A 20,921-nucleotide genomic window follows, 5' to 3' on the forward strand; every position below is an offset into this window, starting at 1 on the left:
AAAAGGGACCACCAGAGGACCAGGTAGCAGGTATATTAGACGCTGTTATCAAAACAGCGTCTAATATACCTGTTAGGGGTTAAAAAAAAAATCGCATATACGCGTCCTCCCGCGATAGCTGAGATTTCCTGTGAACGCGCGCACACAGGTGCACGCGTTCACAGGAACAGAAGGTAAGCGAGTGGCTCTCCAGCCTGCCAGCGGCGATCGTTCGCTGGCAGGCTGGAGAGCCACTCGCTTACCTTCTGTTCCTGTGAACGCGTGCACCTGTGTGCGCGCGTTCACAGGAAATCTCAGCTATCGCGGGAGGACGCGTATATGCGTCCACCCAGAAGAGCAGGTGCCGCCGCCAGGACGCAATCCTGCGTACGGCGGTCCTGAGCAGGTTAAAGAGGACCTTTCACCTGTAAAAACAATGTGAACTAAGTATGCTGACATGTAGAGCGGCGCCCGGGGATCTCACTGCACTTACTATTATCGCCGGGCGCCGCTCCGTTCTCCCGCTATACCCCGGTATCTTCGCTCTGTAAGTTATAGTAGGCGGTGTCTGCCCTTGTCCTGTGGGCATCTCCTTCTCCTAGGCTGCAGCGCTGGCCAATCGCAGCGCACAGCTCACAGCCTGGGAGAAAAAAAAACTCCCAGGCTGTAGCGCTGGCCAATCACAGCGCACAGCTCACAGCCTGGGAGGAGGAGACGCCCACAGGACAAGGGCAGACACCGCCTACTATAACTTACAGAGCGAAGATACCGGAGGGCATAGCGGGAGAACGGAGCGGCGCCCGGGGATAATAATAGTAAGTGCAGTGAGATCCCCGGGCGCCGCTCTACATGTCAGCATACTTAGTTCACATTGTTTTTACAGGTGAAAGGTCCTCTTTAAGGGCAGGGATTTAATATGAGGTTAACTTTATGAAAAAATGCATAAAATGAAAACTCACCAGGCTTTCTGGCCCTTTGGGCTGCAAAGGTTTCGAATAGTTCATCAACGGGAGTGCACAAGCCCAAACTCATTAGGGAGTTGTACTGAGCGGCTTCTACAAATGATTCCAAGTTCACCAGTTGCTTAGTAGCTGGAGAAAATATACTGGATATGTCTGGAGCCTCTGTACAAAACAGAAATAAACATTATTGACCAATCTATGCATATCATATCGTAACCAACCATGCTCAAATATAGAACCAGATTACTGTACGAATGGAGATCATCACATAAAATGGAACTTTTATTCTCAACGGGTCTATCAACGACCACACGTAAATGGAAAAAAATGAGGGGCCAACAAAAAATATTACTTAACCACATAGGGCAAACACAACATGACAAAGTCTGATTTCAGCAGTTAGCCCCCTCTGTGCTGCAATCACAGCTATTACAGCATTTAACAAGCAAGGAATGCACCTTGTAGCAGTGATCGCCAGTCTCCTATTTGCCAGGGATGGACTCACCATGCAGACAGACCTGGACTTAAAGGTCCCCAGGCTGATGCATGCATAGCCACAATATGCTAGCATGTTGCCAATTGCTTTTCACTTTGGAAAATGCCTTAATACCGTCCCACAAACCACAGGAGGATCATACATATTACACATATCAATGCAACTCTATGGAGACAGGAAGGGGGAGGAGTGAGCAGGAGCACACACAGATTGCCAGAGCTACATGGGCTGAGATATAAACTTATGCTTTATTCATAACCATACAGGTTAGTACCTCTCAGTATGCCCTCCACGATCACTGCTGGTTTTCGCTTCCAAAACTGCATGCAGAAACTTGACCATATAGCTGTACCCTAAGAGAACTTTTTGTATGCAGTGGATGGGACTATTCTCCAACCACCAGCTCTAGGAGAGCTATTCAGCATTCGCAGGGGAACACTGGTAAAAAAATATATATAGGTGATATACTATTTAGAAATAATGTTATTCTTCATGTACACACTGTACTATTGATTAATGCAAAGTTGTTGAAATGTTAGTTACTATGTCCCTGTGTGGGAATAATAAATGAAAAAAATACACAAAAATCATTGTTTTATAAATATATTTTATTAATACATACATATACCATGTCTTCTTGATCATCCGGGTGTCACTCAACTACAGCCAGGAAGACTTGAGTAGTGCCGGCCATCTTTCTGGGAGAAGCCTGTACTGGGCTTTGCAGCATACCAAAGATACATAGATTTTGGTTTGGTTTGGTTGCGATTTGCATAACCTCTAGATTGTTATGAAGAGTAATCAGATGAATTGCAATTTTTGTAAAGTCATTCCTCACTTAATCACAAAACCTCCATTTTCTCTGCATTTCAGCCTTGCGACAAATGACCTACTAACAACATTTCAGTGATCTTCTCGTCAGCTCACAGAAATGTGAAAGCGGACAAGGCAGCTCATAAAACTCTGTGATGCCGATTGCATTCGAAGAGCAGACTGGTGGTGGTGCTTAAAATCATTGTCTTTTTCTGTTAACCATGGTTACCTCTAAGGAAACATGTGCAGTCATCACTGGTTTGAAACAAAAGAGCTTCAAAGAAAAGGACACTGCTGCTTGTAAGATTTCACCTAAATCAACCATTTATCGTACCATCAAGAACTTCAAGAAGAGAGCTTGAATTGCTGTGAAGAAGGCTTCAGAGCGCCCAAAAAACTCCAGTAAGTGCCAGGTTCATCTCTGATACATGATTCAGCTATGGGATGGGGTCGCCCCAGTGAAGAGCTTGCATACAGGTGTGAGTGCTTCTACACACACATTGAGGGGAAGGGCCTTGGAGGATGGCCTGATGTCAAGAAGGGGAGCAAAGAAACCACTTCTCTCCAAGAAAAACATCAAGGACAGACTGACATTCTGTAGGAAGCACAGGGATTGGACTGCAGAGGATTGGAGTAAAGTTATTTTCTCCAATCTAATGAAGCCCCCTTCAGACTAGGAATCTGGAAAAATGATTGGAGGAGAAAAGGTGAGTGCTACCATGAGTCCTGTCCCATGCCAACAGTAAAGCATACTGAGACTATTCATGTATGGAGTTGCTTCTAATCACAAACATTTTGCCTAAGAACACTGCCATGAATAAATAATGGAACAATCTGGTGATGATCAATGTGTTTTCCAGCATGATGGAGCAACATGTCGCAAGACAAAAGTGATAACTAAGGGTACTTTCACACTTGCGGCAGAGGATTCCGGCAGGCAGTTGCGTCCCCGGAACTGCTTGCCGGATCCGTCAAAACGTATGCCAACTGATGGCATTTGTCAGATGGATTAGGATCCTGATCAGTCTTACAAATGCATTGAAATGCCAGATCCGTCTTTCCGGTGTCATCCGGAAAAACGGATCCGACATTTATTTTTTTCACATTTTTTTCGGTCTGCGCATGGATTTTGAATGTCGGATCCGGCACCAATACGTTCCTATGGAAAAAAAAATCCGGCATTCAGGCAAGTGTTTCAGTCTTTTTGGCTAGAGATAAAACCGTAGCATGCTGCGGTATTATCTCCATCCTGAACAGTCAAAAAAACTGAACTGAAGACATCCTTATGCATCCTGAACGGATTACTCTCCATTCAGAATGCATGGGGATAAAACTGATCAGTTCTTTTCCGGTATAGAGCCCATAGGACGGAACTCTATTCCGGAAAATAAAAACGCTAGTGTGAAAGTACCCTAAGGGGCTAGGTAAAAAAAAAACATTGAGATTTTGGGTCCATGGCCAGGAAACTCCCCATCTCAACCTTGTGGTTGATCCTCAAAAAGCGGGTGGACAAACAAACACACAGAAATAGTGATGAACTCCAAGCACCGATTAGGCAAGAATGGGTTGCCATCAGGCAGGATTTGGCCCAGAAGCGGATATCCAGCATGCCACGAAGAAGTCTTAATCTTGATGTATTTGTCAGTAAATGTAAATTAAAAAAATAAAAAAAATATGAAAAGCTTATAACTGTACGTCAGTATAACAAGGAAACATCTGACAAAGGCCTCATGCACACGACAGCATTTTTTTTGCGGTCCACAAAAAGAGGTTCCGTTGTTCCGTGATCCGTGTCCGTTTTTGTTTACGTGTGTCTTCCTTTATTTTTGGAGGATCTCCAGACATGAAGGAAAGTAAAAAAAAAATCTAAGTCAAGTTTGCCATGCAAATGATAGGAAAAAAACTGACACGGACGCGAATGTGTGCCTCTGTGTTTTTTCACGGACCCATTGACTTGAATGGGTCCGCGAACCGTTGTCCGTGAAAAAAATAGGACAGGTCCTATTTTTTTCACGGCCTGGAAACACGGATCACGGACGCGGATGACAAACGGTGCATTAGCCGAGTTTTCCACGGACCCATTGAAAGTCAATGGGTCCGCAGAAAATCACGGAAAACGGAACAACGGACACAACAACAGTCGTGTGCATGAGGCCAAAAAGATAGAAAAAACACTGTGAAGCAGCAAACTTTGTACTTTTATAAAAAAATAAAAAATACACACACACACAGGTTATACAGTATATATATATATATATATATATATACACACACACACACACATACATACCTGTATATATCTCGTATATAAATATATGTTTTTGGGAGAAAACTCGGACAGTTTTGTTAATAACAGCGGTTTCCACACTGGTTGTTAGGGTTGTATGCAGGGAAATGACATATACTATATGTAGTAATATAGTATATTATTAGCAGACAGTATATGGAGCAGACTCTCCAGCTGTTTCCACACTTCCCTGCATGTGGCTGTCCCGGTTCTAGTTGTATTTATGTGCCTAGATGAAGCAATGACAATGTAAATATATCCATATACTGTATTACATTCCTGGTTGCATTCACAGAAATGAGAAATTGCGCACCATGCGTGGAAATAAGGTTTATATTACAACATGACTGGTTTTACTTTACTGTAAGAGAAGCTATAAAATGTAGTTTAGCTCAGAAACAGTTTTTAGCAAAGATAATGCCAAGATGATTTCTTTAAAGAGGCTCTGTCACCCGGTTCAAGCCAATCCTAACAGGCAGACAGCCTGGTAGGGCTGATGACAGACAAAACCCATACCTTTATTTCTCATGTAGTAGGTCCAGTATGTCCAAAAAAGCAACTTAAAAAAATATGCAAATGAGGAATTTAAGCACTCGGAGGCAGGATTATGCCTTCTGAGCACTGCTTCTGCGACGCCCCCGTTCCATGCTAATGCCGGCTTTCTGCACCTAATCACGCCCCCATGTCTTTTGATTGACAGTGCTAGACCTGCTGGTCTAGCGCTGATATCACAGTAACATAGTACATAAGGCCGAAAAAAGACATTTGTCCATCCAGTTCGGCCTGTCATCCTGCAAGTTGATCCAGAGGAAGGCAAAAAAAAAAAACTGGTGAGGTAGAAGCCAATTTTCCCCACTTTAGGGGAATAAAAAATAACTCCCTGGATCAACGACCACCCTCTAGTAGCTATAGCCTGTAATATTATTACGCTCCAGAAATACATCCAGGCCCCTCTTGAATTCCTTTATTGCACTCACCATCACCACCTCCTCAGGCAGAGAGTTCTATAGTCTCACTGCTCTTACAGTAAAGAATCCTCTTCTATGTTTGTGTACAAACCTTCTTTCCTCCAGACGCAGAGGATGTCCCCTCGTCACAGTCCTGGGGATAAATAGATGATGGGATAGATCTCTGTACTGACCCCTGATATATTTATACATAGTAATTAGATCTACCCTCAGTCGTCTTTTTTCTAAAGTGAATAACCCTAATGTTGATAATCTTTCAGGGTACTGTAGTTGCCCCATTCCAGTTATTACTTCAGTTGCCCTCCTCTGGACCCTCTGCAGCTCTGCTATGTCTGCCTTGTTCACAGGAGCCCAGAACTGTAATTTTATCACGCCAATGTGTGACGGCACGTGTGCACTGGATCTTTTCCTTCCTTCCCGGCTTGTGTTTATGTCCAGTGTGTTCGCGCAATCATGGAAGTGAGTGCGCAGGTGCGGGATATCAGCGCTAGAAAGGCCGGTCTAGAGCTGTCGATCAAAGGACATGGGGGTGTGATTACGTGCAGAAGGCCGGCATTTGCAAGGAATGGGGGAGTCGTAGAAGCAGTGCTCGGAAGGCATAAGCCCGCCTCAGAGTGCTCGAATTCCTCATTTGCATATTTTTCGGCCATACCAGACCTACTACATGAAAAACAAAAGGTATGCTTTTTGTCTGTGTCATAAGCCCTACCAGGCTATCTGCCTGGTTGGGTAGGCTTGAACCGGGAGACAGAGCCTTCTTTAAAGGAAATGTGTCACCAAAAAGGTTTTCTGCTATTTAAAACCAGATAGTAACACATATCCGTTTTATCTAATCTGTTTTTATTTTCTGATTGAAGATAATTTTATTCTATTTCTTGAACATGATTATGGAGGTGGCCATCTTGCCTGAGCTGCTCTTAAAGGTGTTGTCTAGGTTCAGAGCTGAACCCGGACATACTGTACTCATATTTTCACCCAGGCAGCCCCACTAAGATGAGCATCGGAGCATTTCATGCATTTTCAAGAGATCCGGTAACGGGGCTGCCAGGCAGAGACTTCTATGGGAGGCATACTCGGTGGCCTGTACTGAGATCATTGTACAAGGAGAGAAGAGATAAGCTCTGACTATTACCCATTGTGAATGGTGGATCCTGTCTTATCTGTCACTCTAACCCTTTCTGTAATGATATCACCTCTGTGTATAGATAAGCAGGTAACTGCAGTAAAGTGATCTGTATAGGCCAAGAAGTATCACCTATCAGTATTTTTTTTATTTTTTATAATATAGATAGTGACATGGAAAATTAAAAATAACATCACTAAAATATGTTAAAGGGGTTGTCCAAGTTATAGTTATTGATGACCTATCCTCAGGATATATATATCAGATCCGCAGGGGTCCGACACCCGGCACCCCCACCAATCCTGTGTCAAAGACCATCAAACTGTCCTTTTTGATCCGGGTCTATTGAAACCTAGTGAGTCGTAGCAGGTACAAGCAATATCATATATTCTCCGTGCACAGAGTACAGCCTTCCAGGACCTGCATCAAGTCACCGGCTCTTGTGATCACATGACCGTTGCATGTGATTCGCACACGTGACTACCCATGCGGCGTACAGCGAGGAAGAAGCTCCTCCATAGCAAACTTATGGTCGGCTGTAAGAGCCTCAGTGAGGCACTTTATTCCTAATAGACATAAACTAGCTTGCAAGCTATACTAAGTCTGCTAATACGTAGATCCATATCATCTATGTGTATACCACACAGACCACGATATATGCTGATTTGAGCATTGTTAAATCTTCATCAATCAGCTTTGTCTATGCAGCATCACTGACAACTGGTTTCTATGCAACATCCTTGACAACCGTGTTCTATGAATCTGCATTTAAACACACCGGTCCTTATCTTGATAAACAGTATTACTCCTTTGGAGCACTCAATTAAACCCCACTCTATGAGGGAGAAAGACATCAAGTTTTCTGTGGATATCTATTTTTATACCTTTTTTCCATAGGCTGTTTCTTTTTAGGTTGAAACAGAGATTCATTGTAATTTCTAATCGGCAGCAGTTTGTTCATTTTTTGCATATCTCACAGATCATCCATATATACATCTAGTTTTGTGGGTGGGGGAGATTTCTTTAACCATGTTTTTATAAAATATTTTCTATTTTAGTTCTTTTAATATTTATGTATTTGATATGTGCATGACCAAATAAATGTTTATTCATTTTATACAGATTCTATCTCTTCCATACCAAACGGAGGTGTGTCTGCCCTATCTATAATAATTCTGGTAATGTTATTTTTTTTTTTTAGGATGTTAGAAGGTTTCGAATTTCAAGAAAATTTCCAAAATCATTTTTTTTAATAGACCAATTCACCGCATTTGTGGTCGTCAACTGCTGTTTGGGTGTACACCAGGGCTCAGAAGGGAAGGAGCGGCATATGGATTTTCTACATTATTTTTTGGCTGACTTAGATGTGAGGGCTTATTTTTTGCAGGACAAGCTATAGTTTTTATTAGCACTATTTTGGGATACATTTGGCTTTCTGATCTTTTTTTCTCATTTTTGGCAGGGGAGGTAGGCAAAAATTGAAATTCTGTCAGTGTTTTTTTTTTTATTTTTATGAGGTTCACCATTTGGCATATATGATATGATAGGTTAATTCTGCAGGTTGATAAGATTATGGCTAGAGATGAGCGAATTTCCGCTTATGAAATTCGTTCACACTTCATTTGTTGGTAAAAGACAAATTGCATTATAGATTCCGTTACCACGGACCATAACGCAAATCTATGACGAAATGCAAAGGTATTCCGTTATTCATTCCGTCATAATAGAATTCTATGGGCTGCAAAACGGATCCGTCCCGTTTCCCTTATGAAGGGGTAACAGAATCCATATGCAATTAAACTTTTACCAAGAAACGAAGTGTGAACGAATTTCAAAATATGAAATTTGCTCATATCTAATTATGACGATACCAAATTTATATAGTTTTCTTTTTATGTTTTACTACTTTTGCATAATAAACTCCCTTTACCAACATCCATAACATTTTCTGTCAATGCAGAGGTCTGAAGGCTTGCCTTTTGCAGGACAGATTGTACTTTTTATTAGTACCATTTGCGGGACTTTTTGATGACTTGATATTATGTTTTTTAATTGGTGAGGTACAAAAAAAAGCTGTTTTGGCATTTTTATTTACTTTTTTTTATGGAGTTCACCTGATGGGGTAGGGCATGTACCCCATCCAGCGCTGGTCTAATTGTAAGCCAGCTTCCTTTCTGGCTTACAATTAGACTATTTTCTGCACCTAAAACAGGCGTAGAAAATTATGAATTAGACGGGCCTAGCGGCTGTTTCCTTCCCCACCCACTTTTTTACACCTGGTGTCAGCAGGGAAAACTCGCAGACTGCGGCGCAAATAACCTTTGCGTCGCAATCTGCACCAGAAATATTCGTATATATGATTGTATATGACCTCCTATATTTTTAGGGAAGTGAGGTAACAAAAATTGCTGTTTTGGCGTTATTTTAACTTTTTTTTTATGGCGTTCACCTGATAGCATAGGTAGATCATGTGATATTTTTATAAAGCCAGTCGTTACTGACGCGTCGCTACAAAATATGTTTTTTTTTGTCTTTTTTTTAAGTTTTACACAATAAGTGCAATTTTTAAAAAAAAATCTTTTTTTTTGTGTTGTCATTTTCTTAGAGCCATATTTTTTTTGCATTTTTCTGGCTATGGTCTTGTATGAGGCGACATTTTATTGGTACCATTTTGGAAATTTGATGGATATTTAGTTTTTGGGGACTGAAGTGGCTAAAAAAAAATTGATGTTTTGCTATATTATATATATATATATATATATATATATATATATATATATATATTTATTTTTACACTGTTCACCTTATGGGGTAGATAAAGTAGAAATGGCTTAGTTGCCCATAGCAACCAATCAGATTCCACCTTTCATTAACCAAATGAGCTGTAAAAAATTAAAGGTGGAATCTGATTGGTTGCTAGGGGCAACTAAGCCAGTTTTTCTTTACACTAGTTTGATAAATGATCCCATTTATTTTTATAAAACACTTTTTTGTTTGTTTTATTTTACACTTTGGGTGCCCCATAAGGTCATATAAGACCTCTGGGGGACATTTACCATTTTTTTTTCACTATTGATTTCTCCTGTTACTGGGGCTGACAGCCTCACCAGTCTCACTTGCAGGGCTGATCGCGATCTCACGAACACCCAGCAGCCCCTGCACTCTCCCAGCTGAAGCAGCATATTGCTTCCTCTGCCGAACAAACAGCCCCTGTTCAGGGATATAGAAGGCAGAGACACCCAGGAACGGTCCCTGCCTTCTCTATGGGGTGCCCTGCTGTCACCGACAGCGGGCCTCCCGCTCAGCAGCTGCACGATTTGCTGCAGCTGCAATCTCTGAATGGGCGTTCTAAAACATCCAGAGATAAATCACAACCCCCGGGATGTTTATAGTCTATGTGCCATCGGGAAGATAGGTCATCAGTATCTGTTTGTTTGAGAAGACAGTGGCACTGCTGCTTATAAATGTAAGACCACTTCCTAGATGTCTTACATTTAGACCATTTTCTATGGTTCATCCCCTTCCATGCCACATCCACTTTTTTAGACCCGACGTGAGCGAGGTACAAGTCGTAGATTGCTGCGCAAAGGATCTTTGTGCCACAATCTGCTCCAGAAATACGCCTAATATAGGCGTATTTCCTTTTAATAAATGTCCCCCTTGATGTGTCATCAAGGCCCAAACAGGCTTCGTTGTATTTTGTTCCTATTTTTCCTATTTTTTTTTTGTTTTAAACATGAGTCTATAGCTAATGGAGCAGGAGGAGCTGAGCAGATTATATATAGTTTTGTGGAAAAATATTCAGTATAACCTGTATTTCATTCTTTTAATTCCCTGCTCATTCTAGGCTTTGAAGTCTAGGAGGAGGTCCTATGAGTGACTGACAGCCTTCCCTCTATGACTATGTATACAGAGACAGTTCAGTCACTGACAGGACCTCCTCTTGGTCTTCAAAGCCCAAAACTAGCAGGATTTTAAATGAATAAATTACAGGTTTTACTGAATCTTTTCTCAGAAAATTATATATTTGTTCTGTTCCTCTTGCTCCATAACATGCTGCCTGCATATTTTTTCCATTTTCATGATTACAGTACTTAGCACTAGACATCATTGGAGCAGAGCCTCACCTGTGTAAAATACCAAGATAATATAAACAGGTGGATATTCAGAGACCCATACAATAAGACATGTAATTTGTGGGGAAATGCCCTTTACCCAACTTGTTATCCAGTCTAAAGTCAGTAAATGGTATAATAAACTACCACAATGGCGCCCCAACATTCTTAATGTATGGTGGTAAAATACATCTGGTATTTGGCTCTGCTCAGCAATGTTGAGGTCAAATACAAATCCCTTGGAACATAGAATATGGTCCACCACTATATGTTTTGGTACGGTATGGTACTGATTTCGCCTACCCAAGAAAATACTTAGGGAATAAGCTAAAAGGCTTCATGCTATATGCATTACTGCTTCCAGCAAAGTATTATTTGGATTAGGTTCATGTAATGCTGTAGGGAAACATCCTGACTTTTTGGTTTACCATTGAGTGAGAAGCCTGAAATTTAATGAGCTGGCTGTGAAAAGGTCTCAAACCACATAGATAGATCATTGGGATTTTCTGTGCATTGCATCTTATAGAAAGTGTGATTTCTAAATTTATGTTTGGCCAAACATATACCTTTTCTGGTTCCAAGGCACATTTTAATACCTGGCTCGGAAGAAACTCAAAAGTTTAAAATTTATTGCCTGTCCTGGCTCCATTACAACCCAATGAATTTACAAGGAGGATTCTGCTCAAGATGCTGTTAAACTGCCAACATATGGGAGAAAAACCTATGGTGTAAGCTTTCTCTTAAACAACGGCAATGCTTTGTGAATAGACTTCTAGTCAGGATAGCCATTAGGATATACATAACACATTGTTATACAACTATCAAGTTATTGTATTAATGCAGGCTTCATCATTTCACTGCCTTGGGGACCAAAACACTAGATACAAGGCATTTTAGCACCTTCTAAGTATACGTGTTACAGAAAAGTTTCACTGTGAAGGGCTTATGCTCATTTATAAAACTTTTTTTTCATTTTGAGATCAGCTTAGGAAGATAGACGTAATCCTTTGTGACAATATATAGACACATTGCCATCAATTAGCGACAAGTAATAAAAGCCAGATATCAAGTATCTACAAGCTGGTAATACCAGAATTCATACATTGTGCATATAATTACACCCATTGAGGTGGAACGAGAGGAAAAAGAAAGGATATATGGAGAGTTACCAAAACGGGCAAAGTCTGTGTACTGGCAGTCTGTAAACTGAAAGGGCATATGGCACCATATACCACTATACAAAAGGGTCGGCAGCTGTAGGCAGAGTCCCATGAGGTCTCTGGCATCTCCACGTTCTATCAATCCTCCGAATAAACACTTTTCATAATATGCAAATTACCCCAAAGGTGCAATGAAGGTGGTGCCATTACACCACTTTGCACCCAGATGTTCCCCTCCCTGTCTGCTATGCAGAGTCCCCTACCTCTCTGATGGGCAGTCCCTGAAGTCTTGTGGGATCATGTTCTGTATATGCGCAGTAAAGGGCTAGAGATTGCCCATCTGCCCGGCAGTCTTTATTCTGTTACTGCGCTTGTACAGAATGGGATCTCACCAGACTACAGGGACTGCCTGGTCTGTCCATCACAGTGGGGGGGGGTCCCAGCACAAAAGACAGGAATGGGAGGCTCTGGGTGCAACGAATTGCAATGGCACATATTGACGGAACATATGAAGATGCCGCAGACATCATTGGACTCTGCTTATAAGTGAGAATGGACAGCTGTCAGTCACTTGACATGGTGGTATGTGGTGACCGATGCCCTTGAAGCTCTACTTTAGGCCTCATACACACGTCCGTATGTATTTTGCGGTCCGCAAAAAACGGATCCTCCAAAAAATACGGATGACGTCCGGGTGCATTCCATATTTTGCGGAACAGATTAGCTGGCCCCTGATAGAACAGCACTATGCTTGTCCATAATGTGGACAATAATAGGACAGATTCAATTTTTTTGCGGAACGGAAATACGGACATAAGGAAACGGAATGTACACGGAGTAACTTACATTTTGCTTGCAGACCCATGGAAATGAATGGTCCCATATACGGTCCGCAAAAATAACGGAACGGACACGGAAAGAAAATACATTTGTGTGCATGAGGCCTTACTGGGTCTTCACAAGACTGACCAGTAATTGATTCCAGCCTTTATCAAGACCATGTGCATGTTCGTTGAATACGAATAATACATAGAGGTCAAATAAAAATAAAAAAACACAGACCAAACATGAATTCTTCCTTCTTTTCACAGATGTCCACACGGCTGTGTGAAGGAGAACTAACACCAGCTTTTCTCCCCTAACCATATTATTTAACCTGTGTCACCAGACTTTAATATATAGTGACTCGTGCCATGATCCCCGACACACGGCATAAGACCCATAAAACCCATGTACTTTATATAAGAGCATACATCCAGATTACACCCAGCTCTGCTTGGTGGGTATCAGTAATGCGTCCTTTTTGTCATATGCATAGACTATTCTTGTAGTTTCAGATTGTAGCATTATATACTTTTGTTCCAGACATATATCATTTGAGCAGGTTTTGGGGTGCTGTTCTTTCACTTAAGACTTTCTTTATTCTTCCTCTGAAAGCTGCATGAAATTCCATGAAAGTTGCATGTATACAACTGAAGGCAGACAAGCAGCATAGAAAAGACATAGAAGACTGACACATTTCTCCTGCCTCCTTCCCTTGTACTCTGATACTTGCAGATCGGTGTGTTCATCAGTATCTGATTGGTGGGGTACCACACCCGGGACCACCACCAATCAGCTGTTCGAGAAGGCAGTGGTGCTCCCTGTGGTTCTGCGATCTTCTTGCAGCTTTCCCTAGACCTAGGTGCAGCTCAGCCCCATAGTCGTAAAGAGGACCAAGGCACCTAGGTTTGAATCTGGCCAAGGACAACATCTGCATGGAGCTTGTATGTTCTCCCAGTGTTTGTGTGGGTTTCCTCCGGTTTCCTCCCACACTCTAAAGACATACTGATAGGGACCTTAGATTGTGAGCCTCACTGGGGACAATGAGTGGTGATAATGTCTGTACAGTGCTGCCAAATATGTTGGCGCTATATAAGCAAGTAAAATAAAACAGATCTGTAACTTCTCATGAAGGGTCTGTTCTAATCACTACCTGCATTCTCCATGTAATAGCAATTCTGGAATATCTATTCTTATGACTGTAGATTGTGCCATTCCTTTATTATTCCTGCTAGAAATTATTAATAAATTACTATCAGTTTGCAATGAAGGTCCAGATGAGTATTACCAATTAGGTGGGGTGTCATTGCACTGTCTGACACAATCCAATCCGTGCTGCTAGTGTACAATTGTGCAGGGGACCCCCCCCCCCCCCCAAAAAAAAAAAAGAAACCTAGTAACGCCCATCTAGACCTTCATTGCAAACTGCTAGTAATGAATTCATATCTTGTAGCAGGAGTAATAAAGGAATGGCACGTATCAGAGCCATATTAGATGCTCCAGAAATGTTATTACAAGGAGGATGCAAATAATTACAAAAAAAAAAAGACAAGCAGAAGTAAGAGGTCCTCTTTAAGAAAGTCCACCAAGGGGTGGCATAAGAAAGAGACAAGTGTCTAACATGACGCACCAAATTGATCACTCATCGCGAGTCACTGTGATTACGTTTGGTGCATCTTCTGACCGTAATAATAAATCTCTCCCATTGTTTCCACTGCTGGCCGCATTCAGACTGGGAAATGGTACATAACAGGATGGATTATAATACAGAGATACAGCTGAATGTATAATAGCACATATGAAAGGACCCCAATTCACAAATCCACTCCTTTTGTAGATGATCCATATTATAACAGTTGTATTAGAAAAAAAAGGCTTCATCTTTTAGTAACCTTTCACTGGACACTTTTGCTTGATTGTTGCCAGTAAATCAATAGCGTATAGCTGCTCGTACAGAAGCTTGACGTGTTCTGAAGACAGATCATGTAATGCAATGATACGGTTCGATATAGTGCAGGAATCTTTAATAAGATGAAAATTGTTCTGGTATAAAGTACATTCTGTATCAAACCAAAGGACTGTGGTACTAAATCTCTCATATTGATGTAAGAGGTCAAACAATGCTGGATTTTGAAATAATCCTTCATTATTAAACTGACCCTCCAGTACAAGAAATTAATTCCCATTAATTTGGGAGCAAACAGAACCCTAAGGCTACTTTCACACTCGCGTTTGGTGCGGATCCGTCATGGATCTGCACAAACGGATCCGTTCAGATAATACAACCGCATGCATCCTTTCAGAACGAAACCGTTTGTATTATCTGTAACATAGCCAAGACTGATCCGTCTTGAACACTATTGAAAGTCAATGGAGGACGGATCCGTTTTCTATTGTGGCAGATTATGTTAGAGAAAACAGATCCGTCCCCATTGACTTACAGTTTCGTCAGACGGTGGAAACAGCATTTTGATGTCCTCCTCCAAAGCGGAATGGAAACAGAACAGAGGCAAACTGATGCATTCTGAGCGGATCCTTTCCCATTCAGAATGCATTAGGGCAAAACTGATCCGTTTTGGATCGCTTGTGAGAGCCCCGAACGGATCTTAAAAACAGAAACCAAAACGCCAGTGTGAAAGTAGCCTTACCTGGTGCCCTCATTTTCATCTACAAAGTCACCAGTTCGGAGCTCCTCCCTTGTCATTCAAGGTGGCCGCACCTTTTATGATGTACACTGTGCATTTGGAACTCCAAGACTGTTTCTGTATGTCCATCCTGCCCTCGGATTGGCCAGAACCATTCACATGACCAGCCCTGGCCATTTCAAAGGCAGAAGGCATCTTGTGCTATCAAATGCACAGTGTGCATCAGTTAGTCTGAGAAGTTGTGAGGCCATCTTGGATGACAAAACAGTAGCCTAGGAATCTGCAGATCTGCGGCTAAAAAGACGTTCTGCTCGCTCCCCAGTTATTTTTTATTTATTTTTTCTTGAACCAGGGGGTTGCCTTAGGGTCCATTCACACGTCCGTTGTTTCTTTCCTGATCTGTTCCGTTTTTTGCGGAACAGATCTGGACCAGATCTGTACCCATTCATTTTCAATGGGTCCTGAAAAAAAAAAAATCAGACATTGTGCTGTCCGATTTTTTTCAGGACCCATTGAAAATGAATGGGTCCAGATCTGTTCCGCAAAAAACGGAACAGATCAGGAAAGAAACAACGGACGTGTGAATGGACCCTTAAATCAGTAATATGACACTGTGTCATGAGGCTGCAATACAGCCCACAGGGTCATACAACTGTGTAAAATCAGATTTCCCCAGTCTATGATGGAATAGTATACCCAAGGACCAAGAAGCATGGAGATCTGTGATAAGAAAAGACCACAAGACTGCGCCTCTCATTAGAGAGGTTTATTTGGATGTGTGGTTAGTCACACTGGAGGGAACTGGGAGCTGTTTGCTGCGAGTTGGACCTTACGCTGCTGTAATTTGCCCACTTGCTCCTGGTACTACCCATACGGTACAGGCAGGTTTAGCGTTAGGTCCCGTGCCACTTGAGAAACCTTGGCGTGGTGCGCGGGCTCAGGTATGTCTTTAATATAAGGATATACTGGCTAAAGTCTTATTTTTAACATCAGTGTGAGGGTTTAGTCCGATGTTACTGTTTGCATCCACCACATTAGTGCACCTATTCTTGTAACTATTTATTCCATAGGTTTATTTTATCCAAGTCAAATGTTTTTGAAATAAGAAGTGCAGGAGTTTTCTTTACTTCTACTCTAGTACGATCCAGCTGATCTTTATTCACAACTCTCCAAATAGCTAATGTATCTTTGTGTCATTTCCATGTCACATCCATGTAGCGGGCTAATTTACGATACAGATTTATTCACTGTAACTCTCAGCGGGATCCCATATCAGTTTCTGCAAATGTTTCTTCTACTTAGAAAAACACAACTCCAATCCAAGGTCCCTCCGACTTCACTTTAATATTACTTCGAAAACCCTTCTCTCACTTCTTGGAGGGGAGGGATCTACTTTTAAAATGTATTGTCCTCTTTCATCCATAGCAGCAATCTGGTTAGAATTTTAATGTTTTATGAGAAAAAGTTGATTAGCGCTAAAAGAGTATGTTAATGTGTTTAAGTAGGGAAATGTGATCCTTTCGATACTTACCTTTAACAATGCCTCTCCACATCCTTATAAAAGAAAGCTTTGAACTCTCAAGTCTTATGGGAAAGAACGTATGAAACACCTAAATTAAGCTTTATTGGGCCATTTGCACTATCAAAGCTGATCGTTACTTGCGCTGTTGTTTTACTACTTCTCATTTCTCTGCTGCATTTAATCCAGAGCAGTATGATAGCTCATTGTGCAGAATTTAATCATTCAACACAAGCGTCGCCTACGTTATTACTATTTTTATTGATTCTCTGTTCAGTACTGTAACAAGCCTGCACCTCCCTCCAACATCGCAGATGAAAAGATTTACTTCCTTAAAGTGGAAGAAACACAAAATTAAAGCTCCATGAAACAGGAAGAAAATTACATAAAACGTACATGAAAGTACTTCAGTGTGGAGGCGGCCACAGCTCAGGACTCTATTGAAAGTAATATAAAAAAGAAACATAGATACAAGACAAATGATTTGGTTTATAAGGTAAGTGTGTACATGCATCCTTAACCCTTTCCCTGCCAAGAACGCATGTCATACGTTCTATAAGGGTTGCAGTTCACCAGCAAAGGACGTACCTCATATATCCTTGCAACCAAAGTCAGATTGCAGTGCTCACCTGGCTATTTATAGCCAAGGGAGGCACGGATAGACGTCAGGAAGCGGACGCCAACATGTAGCTAAAATCGAACAGGAAAAATCCAGCTTCCCAGGAATAAAATAATCTTTAATGAAAAAATGCCTTAAAAACCGACATACAATACACGTCTACGCGTTTCGGATCGCCAAATGTGGATCCTTACTCATGACAAAGAACACAGGTATTCACCTGACTTAAAGGGGTTCTGCACTTTCATTTAACTGATGATCTATCCTCTGGATAGATCAGCTTCTGATCGGCGGGGGTCCGACACCCGGGACCCCCGCCGATCAGCTGTTTGAGAAGGCAGCGGCGCTCCAGCAGCGCCGCAGCCTTCTCACTGTTTACCGCCGGGCCGCTGGCCCACTGACGTCACGACTAGTATCAACTAGCGTGGGCGGGGCTAAGCTCTGTTCACTTGAATGGAGCTTAGCCCCGCCCACGCTAGTTGATACTAGTCGTGACGTCAGTGGGCCGGCGGTAAACAGTTAGAAGGCCACGGCACTGCTGGAGCGCCGCTGCCTTCTCAAACAGCTGATCGGCGGGGGTCCCGGGTGTTGTTATGCGGTTTGTTCGCACTTGGCGTTCGCACTGCATTATCAAAAATGCATAAGGCACGTTCTACCAACTCCTGAAAACGATCTAATGCAGGTGAACGTGATTGAACAGGATTAAAGTCACGATTATGAGTAACAAAGCTATGAGAAAAATCATTAACGCGTTTCTTCAGAGATTGGACGGAATTGCTGAATATAAGAAATATTCATAAGTTCCTGAAAGGAAAAAGAGGCCACATTAGGATACAATGATGTAGAACACGAACTAGAAGAAGGAACATGTACATCATCTGACATATCGGCATTAGAAAAATGATTTTTTAGGGTAAGATTACGGGCTAGTCTATTGACATCAATGATGGTATGATAAAAATCAAAGTGACAGATGGGCGAAAAGGACAGACCCCTTGCCAAAACATCGATTTGGGATTGAGTCAATATCTCAGAAGAAAGATTGATCACTTGTAGATCATTCACGGTTTCTTGTGTTGAGAACGCACTGCGCTTATGGAATTGGAGAATATGAATGATGTTATAATTAAGCAGGCCGACAAAAAGCAGGTGGATTATATTTATGTTCCTCATCCTAATATTCCCATTTTCCATTCATTGCCAAAGGTTCACAAGGGTGGTTTTCCACCGTCCATGAATCCTATTGTGGCAGGTATTGGGTCTTTCACTGAGAGACTATCTGCATGGGTTGACAGTATTTTGCAGCCCTTGGTCTAATCGATCCCAGGTTTGGATACCAGAACAGTTTTACAGTTTTTTTTATCATTTTGTATGGCAGCCTGGGTTCGTTTGGATCACAGCGGATGTAACCTCTCTATATACAGCTATTCCTCATAATCTAGCTATTGTTTCCCTAAAGTGGTTCCTTTAATATATATTCTGATTTTCGTCCCACTTTTCAGGATTATATTTTGAATGTGGCTTTTTTCTTGCTTAAGCATAATGTTTTTATGTTTAATCACCGTTTCTTCTTGCAGCCCACTGGTGTAACCATGGGGGCAAAATTCTCGCCCTCCATGGCAAATATTTACATGGCATGGTGGGAGCACAATTATTTTTTCTCTTCTGACAATCCTTGGGGAGCGTCCCTGCAGTGGTACGGTTGTTATATTGACGATTTGTTATTTATATGGTCTGGAGAACAGCCGACAGTACCACTGTTTGGAGAATATCTCAATAATAATACACTTAATCTTAAATTTACCCTCCATTTTGATGCTTCCACCATCCGTTTTTAGATCTTCTTCTCACAGGTGACGTAAGTACATCTAAGGTGATTATTCACACATATCGCAAGGAAACTCCCGGCAACACCACTCTTCTTGCAGCATCATGTCATCCCCCACGTGTTATTCAAAACATACCCATGGGTTAGTGTATACGCGCTAGATGCAATTATTCTGATGATCAGGCTTTTTCAAAAGAGATGAATGCTGTTGCCGACCATCTTTCATTGCGACATTATTAAGGCCAGTCTTTAAGTCAGTCTAAGAAATAGGTTTCATCTAAACCATGTGTGGATCTGATATTTCCTAAAACCACAAAGAGGGAAGCTGTATATGGGAATAGGAGAGAAAAACAATCCACTCCGGTTTTTGTCCCGAATTATAACCTTGTGTATCCACAAATCTGTGATATCATTAAAAAAACCATTTACCTGTACATTGTGCTGATAAACAGTGGACAGATAGTGCACTTTCAGGGGTTAAATGTATTGCCCAACATGCACCAACTATCGCTCAGAAAGTCCAAGTCTATTTTCTGATATTAAAGGGGTTGTCCGGGTTCAGAGCTGAACCCGGACATACCCTTATTTTCACCCCGGCAGCCCTCCTGAGCCTGGCATCGGAGCATCTCATGCTCCGATGCGCTCCCGTGCCCTGAGCTAGATCGCGCAGGGCACAGGCTCTTGTGTTTTCAATAACACACTACCGGGCGGTAACTTCCGCCCAGCAGTGTGTTCGGTGACGTCACCGGCTCTGAGGGGCGGGCTTTAGCTCTGCCCTAGCCGTTTTACTGGCTAGGGCAGAGCCAAATTCCGCCCATCAGTGCCGGTGACGTCACCGGGCTGCCTGTCAGCCCCATAGAGAGCCCGGTATGTCACCGGAACTCAGAAAAATGCCTTTGCCCTGCGCGATTTAGCGCAGGGCAAAGAAGAGCATCGGAGCATGAACTGCTCCGATGCTCATGTCAGGGGGGCTGCCGGGGTGAAAATGGAGGGATGTCCAGGTTCAGCTCTGAACCTGGACAACCCCTTTAACCGTAGCCGGATTTTTACCACAAATAAAGACAACTGAACAGAAGGTTTTGGTTTACAGGTGTATTATGCTTATCCTGATAAACCACCCCCCTCGTGAAGTGAGTAAAAGTATACGATACTCTAGTATATATCTGATACATGTATCTTTTTCTACACGCTTTTAACCTATATGCTGTAATTACCTGCTAAACATTGAATCGGTCGATCTTACATACGACGGGCCGTACGTACTCACGCCACATCTAATTCAACTACTATATACCAAAATATTTATTTATTAATTATTATATATACCCATCACATACAAGTATTGGCGCTCGGTTCGGGTTTTCAGGAACAGGCGGATCTGGGTGAAATTCCCACCCACCAATCCTCCTATCTATCCTACTCTTAATACCATGACCCAGACATTTACCAAATAGACATTTACAAACATCAATAAAGTTTACATTCTACACTGTCCCTACTCAATCTATAAAAATCCTGATCTATATAAAATATACATCTATATGGCAATCCCAGTTCCACGCTGCAGTTATAGCAATGACTGTCT

At 41.9% G+C, this 20,921-nt stretch overlaps 1 protein-coding gene across 1 annotated transcript in view; it reads right to left on the reverse strand.

Moving 5' to 3' along the window:
• Positions 1-20,921, reverse strand: part of METTL25 (methyltransferase like 25) — a 310,650-nt gene that overhangs the window by 223,747 nt on the left and 65,982 nt on the right. Inside the window, exon 3 of the mRNA XM_044277228.1 lies at positions 939-1,103. Coding sequence (XP_044133163.1) covers positions 939-1,103 — 165 coding nt within the window. The remainder of the gene's footprint in view (positions 1-938; positions 1,104-20,921) is intronic.

The sequence above is a fragment of the Bufo gargarizans genome, chromosome 2, assembly GCF_014858855.1.
Source record: "Bufo gargarizans isolate SCDJY-AF-19 chromosome 2, ASM1485885v1, whole genome shotgun sequence".
Lineage (NCBI taxonomy): Eukaryota > Metazoa > Chordata > Amphibia > Anura > Bufonidae > Bufo > Bufo gargarizans.